This window comes from Zonotrichia albicollis, unplaced genomic scaffold (assembly GCF_047830755.1).
Source record: "Zonotrichia albicollis isolate bZonAlb1 unplaced genomic scaffold, bZonAlb1.hap1 Scaffold_83, whole genome shotgun sequence".
Lineage (NCBI taxonomy): Eukaryota > Metazoa > Chordata > Aves > Passeriformes > Passerellidae > Zonotrichia > Zonotrichia albicollis.
The window spans coordinates 4451482-4460796 of NW_027428460.1; the positions used below are offsets into that span (position 1 = coordinate 4451482).

A 9315-nucleotide genomic window follows, 5' to 3' on the forward strand; every position below is an offset into this window, starting at 1 on the left:
AGGTGTAAAACCCCCACCCTGGGAAGGCCACACACACAGGGACAATGTCACACTCGCCCTGCTCCACGTGAGGTCTCTGTCCCTTGTCACTCATCTTTTATCCTTCTTTCCATCTCTCTACCTCACATTTACTGTTCAATAAAATCCGTTTTGGATTTCGTCACGTTAGTACTTTAATTGGGGCAGTGGCATCTCTCTAACAATTGTCTTAACCAAATTGCCATAATATTTGCGCACAGTGAATTCAGGGCACTGTTCTCTGACCCCAAGTGCCTTTGACAACAGCATGGCTCCCTCCACTGACGAGGTTGTGGTTCTCTCTGGAAGAACTCTTGGAAACTTGGACACAATCCCCCCTTCCTCCTGGGGAGCTTATGGAGCTTATAAAATTTTATTTCTTTATGGAAGAAATTATGAGGAAAATGGCTTTTATCGGTGGCCACTGTAAAGAAAATAATTTGCTGTCTTTCTTTATAAAGTTGTTAAAATCACAGGAGGAAACGGAGCAAATTTTACCAGTGAGACTGACAAGGTTCATTCACCCCACGGTGAGGAATACAAGGCGGCTGAAAGTCCCAGAAGAAGCCCAGCTCAAGTAGATAAACTTCCGAATAAGTCCTGAATTCCCAGGCTTGTGGGCATTATTCAAATGTGACAATCATTTTTCTCTTTATCCCTGTCACCTTTGTGACTGCTACACAGAACTTTCCATTCCTTTTAATAATCTGTATTGGGCCAAATTTCCACTTTTCTGTTATCGGAACTGGCCAGCAGCTGAGCTGGAGCTGTGCAAGAAGCAATAAATATTGGAATTGCCACATCACTGCTTGGATTGTCAGTTTATTTATATTTGGGATTTGTTTGCGCTTTCATCCCAAGTTACTATTGGGAAGAGCATACATTCTTCAAAGTGATTTTGCAGAGTCAAGTTTGATTTCTGCCAAGTTTATTTTGTCCAGTGCCCAGAGGATGCTCAAGGGGTCTCTGTGCCTCTCACACTGGGGGATGCTTGGGAGGGGTTTGGGAGGGGATTTCCTGTCCCTGTCACCCCAGGCCATTCCCCAGGGGGTTTCCCTCCCCCTCACCCCTGTGCCGGGGGCTGCTCGGGGCAGTCTCTGTCCCTCTCAGCCCAGGGGATGCTCGGGGGTCTCTGTCCCCTCACCCTGGGGGCACTCAGGGGGTCTCCATCCCTCTGGCCTCAGACAATGCCTGTGCAGGGCTGGGGACTAGGGGCTCTGTGTCCCTCTCACCGCTGAGGCTGCTCGGGGCTGGGGGGGCTCTCCCACCTTCTCACACCTGGGGAGGCCGGGGGGGTCTCTGTCCCTCTCAGCCCTGCTGTGACCCCACCCAAACATCATCGGGGTCAGAGGGACAGAGACACCCCCAAACCCCCAGAAGGGCTGAACCTGGGATTTGGTTTGGGGCTGAGGATTTAGGAAGGGGCTGGAATTGGGGCTGGGCTTGGAGATCTTGAAGGGGCTGAGATATGGATTAGAGCTGGGATTGAGGTTAAGGCTAGACATGGGATTAACTTTAGGGCTGGTGTTGGGATTTGGCCTGGGAATAGATGATTTTGGGACTAGGATGTCATTAAATAGAGAACTGTGAGTGTGTCTAAACATGGAGTGAGTCTGAGACCAGGATCAGGGTCAGGTTTGGGATTGAGCTCACCCAGAGCGGGACAGGGGGGATGTCACAGCAGGAAGGTTTGGGGGAAAACAAGGTGTGAATGCCTTGTGTTGGGGATTCCTCTCATCCAGGTCCATTTCTAGAAGACACCTGATGTCCAAAAATCAAGAGTGAATAAAAACAAGCCACCAGGAGTTTCCCATTTCCAGTCTCATCCCTCTTGGGTTATGGTTGGTCCCCCATCTCAGGGCTGGTGGGGATTCCATGGGTCCTGGGGATTCCCCCTCTCCAGGGTCCTGCTTTTGGATTCTGGGAGGTTCTGGGTCCCAAGGCCCCCCTCTCCAGCCTACCCTCAATCCAGCCACTTGGGGTTCCCCCATCTTTCCACCAACCTGTCCTGGTTTAGGGCAAATTTGATTGAAACCCTCCAAAAGGAGTTTCCTCTAGAATGCCGATTCAGCAGCCCCACCCTCAGCCAGTCTGGGAAAATATTTCCGGGGAGAAAAGTATAAAAAAACTTTATTTTACAGGAAAAGCATTCACCAGCACAAAAATTGAACAATATTAAGCAATAAAACCTACTGCTGCTCCAAAATAGATGACAATAGATGACAAACTCCTTAAGTCCCTCCTTGGGTTGTAGCTCCGCGCACTCAGCGTCTTATTAGTGCCTTATCAGTGTCTTATCAGTCTATCATCAGTCTATTATCAGTCTCTTATCAGTCCGTCCAGCACTGGAAATGCCTCAGCCCAGGCCCGTCCCGGTGGGCCTCAGGTGGGAGCTGCCGGTGGTGTTCTGGTTTTTCAGTCCAGAGCAGGTTTAAACGGCTCCAAAGAAAAAGAAAAATCAAAGTCCAGGGAACTTCTCTGCCTCAGAGTCCTAAAAACTGACTAAAAGCAAAGGAGAGCTCTGTCCTGCTGTCTGTCCATCCAGGAGCTGGAATGTAGAGGAGTGAGTGCAGTTTCTGAAAACAAACTGCAGATTCTTCCTCCTCCCCTTCACTCTCAGACCCAGCATTAAAGCTGCAGAACTCATTCTGGGCAGAACAGACCGATGGGGTACGACCATCATGAAGTCACCCCAGGACACCCCTGTCAGGGTCAGGGGGTCCCGTCCCCGCCTCATCTCCTGGCTGCCGGGGGTCCCCCAGCTCCGGTATCGCCCCTTCCCCTCTCCCCGCCCCGGGGGTCCCCCGTTCCACAGCCCCGGCTCTCACAGGGATCCCCAAAACCAATGCCCTGCCCCGTCGGTACCGGGCCATCCCCAAGTGGACCCCCTGGGACCCTCCCGAGGGGCGATCGCGGCTCCTCTCCCCTCGAAAAAGCTCCTCTTAGGGAGCCCGGAGATATCCGGGGCTCGAGTCCGGGATCGGCCGGCTCCGAACACTCTCCAAAAAATCCTCCCAGAGACCCCTGGCTGGAGCCAGGGCGAGCTCGGCCTCCGCCCTCCCCTGCGGTTCGGGGCTGGGGGCGATGCTCCCGGGGCAGGGGGTGCTGCAGGCTCAGCGTGCGGGCGCTGCGAGCGCCGCGATTCTCCTGCTCCTGCTCCTCCTCTCCCTCCTCTTCCTCCCGCATTTCCTCCGCTCCCAGCCCGGACCCCCCCTTTCCCACCGCTCTGCCCCGCCGCCCCGCAGCACCGGCTGCTGGGGGGGGGAGCCCCCGATCGGCCCCAGGGCTGGGCAGGGGGCTCGGGGACCCCCCCGGGGCGGATCCGTCCCCCCGGCCCGAGCCCCAAATTCCGCTCCGGGGCCGCCGGGCTCTGCGGGCCCGCCTGGCAACCGGTGAGTCATCAGCGGAAAAGGCTCTGGTTGGCTGGAAATTGTTTAGCGCCTCTTCTGATTGGCTGGAGTTGTGAAAGGCGCTTCGCCCTGCCGGTGTCCCTGGGAGCTGCGGAGTCCGGGCGGGAGCCTTTTCCAGTTTCTTTCTGTTCTGTGAGTCCTCTTCCCGATTTCTTTCTCTCCCTTTCTCCTCCCCATTTCTTGTTCCGTTCAGTCCACGTTCAATAATCGTCGGTTGCGTTCCCACGCTCTCTTTCGCTCCTTCACTGCGGCAGAGGCGTCTCTCCCTCGCGGGGTCGTAACCCATGGGCAGGGTCCCTTCCCACCCCAGTCCTTCCAGGACTTGCTTCTATTTCCTCCCTCCCTCTGCTTCCAGAGGGGAAGGTGCTGGAAAATGTCCATCAAAGCCACCTTTGCTGTGTGCTCTGGGAGCCCATAGAGCTGCTGGATCTTCTCCCCTTGGGAGAGAAGCTCCTTGGGAGGCACGGCAGGAGCAGCACCCTGGGAGCCTCGGGAATGCCCCTCTGGGATCCACGGCACACACTGCCAGGGTCTGGAATTCCAGTTCTCAGCTATTAAAAGATGTTCCTGCCCTTGAGGGCAAAGCTGTCAAGAAGGAGCCAAAACCCAAGTGGAGCAAGATCTTACAGTGGCATTTCACTGCCAGCCTTCAGAACTTCACCCATGGCAGCTGTAGCTCCTGAATTGGGAATTAAATCCGGGCACGGTCTTTGGTGTGAGCTGCCCTGGGTCAAGGGAGACACTGAGAGAGAAACAGAGCAGGGGAAGAGAGGCAGGAGAGAAAGAAGGGCACAAACACAATCAGCTGAGAAGGTGGCACTCTGAAAACAGACCAGAACTAACTGAAAAGGAATATTAACAGAAAGGAATAATTTTGCACCTTTTATTTACTATCAAAATACAATTTCTTCCCCTTCTCACAAACCTCTTGCCAGTGTCATTCAGCAGGGCTGTCAGAAAGTCCATCATTCTGGGTGGATGTTCCAGGCTGCAGCCACAAGGAAAGAGGGAATGGGGATTTTCCTGCTCCTGGGGAGTTTGACATCCTCAGCTGAGGAGAGGAGGAGGCACCAGAAGGAAAGGGCAGCTGGGCTTCACCCTTCTACAGGAAAAACAGGGCAGGGGAATCTCTCATCCTGTCTGCTGCAGCTCCCACAGGGATGTGAGGGCTGATCCCAGAGCCCCAGTGGTCACAGTCAGGGCTGCCCTCAGGGAATGCTTGCCTGGTATTGAGGGGCAGCGTGGGAGCACCTGGATCTTGGGGCACCCAGCTGCTCCCCATGTTTGGAGGTGCCTGAGGAGGGCTGGGATGATGCCAGGGACATCCTGCAGTGACATCCCCTCTGTCCCGCTCTGGGTGAGCTCAGTCCCAAACCTGACCCTGATCCTGGTCTCAATCTCACTCCACGTATAGACACACTCACAATTCTGTATTTAATCACATCCCCGTGCCAGACTTGTCTAGCCCTAGACCCAATCCCAACCCCAGCCCTAAAGCCAATCCCATGTCTAGCCTGAACCCCAATCCCAGCTGTAATCCAAATCTCAGCCCCAACTCCAATCCCAGCCCCAATTCCAGCCCCTTCCTAAATCCTCAGCCCCAAACCAAATCCCAGGTTCAGCCCCTCTGGGGCTTTGGGGGTGTCTCTGTCCCTCTGACCCCGATGATGTTTGGGTGGGGTCACAGCAGGGCTGAGAGGGACAGAGACCCCCCCAGCCTCCCCAGGTGTGAGAAGGTGGGAGAGCCCCCCCAGCCCCGAGCAGCCTCAGCGGTGAGAGGGACACAGAGCCCCTGGTCCCCAGCCCTGCACAGGCATTGCCTGAGGCCAGAGGGATGGAGACCCCCCGAGCATCCCCCAGGGTGAGGGGACAGAGACCCCCGAGCATCCCCTGGGCTGAGAGGGACAGAGACTGCCCCGAGCACCCCCTGGCACAATGGTGAGAGGGAGGGAAACCCCCCAGGCATTTCCTGGGTGAGAATGATGGAGACCCCCTGGGGAATGGCCTGGGGTGACAGGGACAGGGACAATCCCTGGGGAATGGCCTGGGGTGACAGGGACGGGGACAACCCCCCCAAACCCCTGCCAAGCATCCCCCAGGGCGAGAGGCACAGAGACCCCTCAAGCATCCCCTGGTCACTAGACAACTAATTTGGCAGAAATCAAACTTGACTCTGCATAAATCACTTTGATGATTATTTGATTTTCCCGCAAGTCAGATGTGATGAAAATGCAAACAAATCCCAAACATTAATAAACTGACAGTACAAGCAATTTTGTGGCAATTCCAAGTTCCACTGGTTCCTGCACAGCTCCAGCTCAGCTGCTAGCACATTCTGATAAAAGTGTAAATTCAGCCCAATACAGATATCATTAAAAGGAAAGTAAACTCTTTGTAGCTGTCACAAAGGCGACAGGGATGAAGAGAAAAATGATTCTCACATTTCGCAAAGCACTCAAGCCTGGGAATTCAGGAGTTATTTGGGAATTTAGCTACTTGAGCTGAGATTCTTGTAGGACTTTTAGCAGCCTTGTGTTCCCCACCATATGGTGAATGAACCTTGTCAGTCTTGCTGGTATCATTTGCTCCCTTTCCTCCTGTGATTTTAAAAAACTTTTCAAGGAAGGATGTCGCAGACATTTTTTCATAAAATGCTCTCTTTTAGGATTAGTCCTTTCTGGGAAGCTGGGGCCCCAGAAGAAAAATGCAAACAATAATTATCTGCTGATGTGGAAAACAGGAGCATCTGTGATTGGTCTTCTGTGAGTGTTTGGATTTGCTGACCACTCACGGGAGAGTTGGTCCTTGCTTTCTGCTGGACACAGAACTTTGTTATTCATCCTTTTCTTTCTATTCTTAGCTTAGCAAGCCTCTGCAACTTTTCTCTTTATTGCTTTTAGTATAGTTATAATGTATTATATACCATATATCATAAAATCCAGCCTTCTGATCATGAACCAAGATTCTCGTCCACTTCTCTCACCCTGAAGACCTTCATCAGGTCGCTGTAATAGAAGGACAACAAAATATTTTCTTTACACTCTGGGCCCACAAAGGCGATTTACCTCATCGGTTCTCCCATAAGTCACTCAGAGGAAGCTGCAGCTCAGTTTCAAAGAGTTCCTCCAGAGAGAACCACAACCTCCTCAGAGGAGGGAACCATGCTGTTGTCAAAGGCACGTGGGATCAGAGAACAGTGCCTAAAGTCACTGTGCCAAAATAATTTCACAGTCTGGTGAGTCTGGTTAAGAAAAGTGTTAGAGAGATTCCTCTGCCCCAATTAAGGTGATAATGAGACCAAACCCAAAACGAATTTTATTGAACAGTAAATGGGATAGAAAAGGGGGGACAGGAAGGGAATGACAGAAAAAGAGCCCTTCCCTGGGGCAGGGCAAGTGTGACATTGTCTCGTGTGTGTGTTCCCAGGGTGTGGGTTTTACAGCTGAGCCAGTTTGGGTAAGGGGGGTGGTGTTCACCCCCTGAGCAGGGATTACCCCACTGTTTCAGGCTGCCATGCAAGATGTAACCAACTGCATGTTTTCAATCCCCACCTTCAGCAACTGCTATAAACAGGTAGGGCATTGTTCTTTATCTCTTCCATGACTAAGCCCTGATAAAGCCCTGCAGGGGAGATATCTTCTGCTAATGGGCCATTGAGTGTCACTGCAGGACTGATAAAATTCCATCATCCCATTGTGGGATGCTCCACCCAGGGGGAGGATCTAAGCATTCCTACCTGGATATAAGCTGACACTTTGCTACACCAGGAGCAGCTTGCCTACTGGATTGCCAGAGGACAAGAGCTCCAAAACCACCACTGGACCTCCACAGGAAGACCAGACCCTTCTACAGGATCACTGCTTCGACAGAATCACCTTCATCACTCCAACAGGACTGCAACCACCATTTACTGGGACTGCTGCCATCACCCTGAACAACAGGGTGTCAGGTTATATCCTGACTCTGTCAGTCTAAGACAGTGTTTCTGTATCATTGCCTTGATCTTAATTTTCTTTTAAATTGTAATTCTGGTTTAGACCCTCCCCAGGTTTGCCTTCAAACCAGTATAAAAGACAATGTGCGCACCCTTTGTTTTCTTCCCAGAACGGGATTTCCCATTCCCAAATCTTGATTGGATGGAAAAAGGGGCTGTGAGAAAGAGGAAGGAGCCCCGGGACACCCAGATAGGTGAGGAGGAAGTCAGTGCCCCTTTCCCCCTCTCTTCTGCCCCATCTCCCAGCCCAGCACAGCCCCCAGCTGCAGGACAACCCTGCTGCCAACCCCGTCCTGCCAGGGATGTACTGGAGGGATCTCCTTCCCCTTCCCTCTGGCATGAAGGCAAATCCCATCCTCTCCTTTTCCTTCCTTCCCCAGGGAAGGAACTGAGGATGGAGACCAGGGAGGAAAAATCTGCATGGCAGAACCTCGTGAAAGAGGCCGTTTTGAGTGATTCTAGCGCACAGGAATCCAACAGGGGAGAAAAACTTCAGACATCCCCCATGAGGAGGGGCTCCAAACCCAGCCCAGGGTGCCCTGAAGAAGAAAGAGCCACCCTGAGCCAGGAAGGTGGACAGAGCTTCAGCCAGAGCTCAGAGCTGGTGGCCCATGAGCAGCTTCATGATGGGGAGAAGCCCCACAAGTGCTTGCAGTGTGGGAAGAGCTTCTGGCGGCGATCCCACCTGATCATCCATCAACACATCCACACTGGGGAACGGCCCTATGAGTGTGGGGAGTGTGGGAAGGGCTTCAGATACAGATCCAACCTTGTGACCCACCAACGCATCCACACTCGGGAGAGGCCCTACGAGTGTCCCCAGTGTCAGAACAGGTTTCAGACCAGCTCCAATCTCCTCCAGCACCAGCGGATTCACACTGGGGAGAGGCCCTTCAGCTGCCCTGAGTGTGGGAAGGGCTTCAAGCAAAACTCCCACCTCATCAAGCACCGGCGCATCCACACTGGGGAGAGGCCCTACGAATGTCCCCAGTGTGGGAAAAGCTTCACCACCAGCTCTAACTTGACCAGACACCAACAGCGCCACCAGTAAGGGAAGCCCTGCAAATGCCACAAATGCAGGAACAGCTTCATGCATCACTCCAGCTTCATCCCCCATTAGAGGGCCCACATTGGGAAGATCCCTGGTGATCCAGTTTCTCTGTGGTCTATGCTGGGAAGACACCTGTCCCTTTTCCTGCCCTTGCCAAAGACATGATGTGGGATGGAAGAACATGAGGGGCTGGCCATGGCCGTGTCATTACATTCACTCGCATCTCAGGTCATTGCCAGGGGCAGGAAAGGGACTCTCTCTCTCTCCCTGAGGAGAAGTGTGTCCTTTTCAGGCAGGGGAAATGCATGGCCAGGAAGAGTCTGTTGTTGATATATTAGTTTTCTCTGATATAAACAGTAAACAGTTTTTCTAATCCCTTCTGTTATCAATAACAATTTGTTTATGTTGGTTCCTTATCTCATTGCTGTTCCCAGTAATTATCCCAGCCTGGGATCTTTGCCTTTTGTGCTTTCCATGGGAGTTGGGAGGGCAGCAAGGGCAGCGCAGTTTTAGCGGGGGCAGGAAATTGGGGAATCCCATTCCTGAACCCTGGGCCCCGGAAACCGAGCATCCCAGCAGGTCCCAGCCCTGGTGGCCATGGCAACAGCCTTGGGAGCGGGTCCCTGGCTGGGGCTGTGGGAACCTCTTCCCTCTGGTGCCCAGGGACAGGAGTGGAGGGAATGGCTGCAGCTGAGTCGGGGCAGGCTCAGGCTGGATGTCAGGAAAAGGTTTTTGCCCAGAGGCTGCTGGGGCCCTGCCCAGGCTCCCCAGGGAAGGGTCCCAGCTCCAGGGCTCTCTGAGCTCCAGCAGCATTTGGACAGCGCTGCCAGGCCCAGGCTGGC

At 53.3% G+C, this 9315-nt stretch overlaps 1 protein-coding gene across 1 annotated transcript in view; it reads left to right on the plus strand.

The window, feature by feature from the left end:
• LOC141728045 (uncharacterized) overlaps positions 1-8783 on the plus strand; it is a 621306-nt gene extending 612523 nt beyond the window's left edge. Inside the window, 1 exon segment of the mRNA XM_074534345.1 lies at positions 7995-8783. Coding sequence (XP_074390446.1) covers positions 7995-8473 — 479 coding nt within the window. The 3' untranslated portion in view covers positions 8474-8783.
• The last annotated feature ends 532 nt before the right edge of the window (positions 8784-9315 follow it).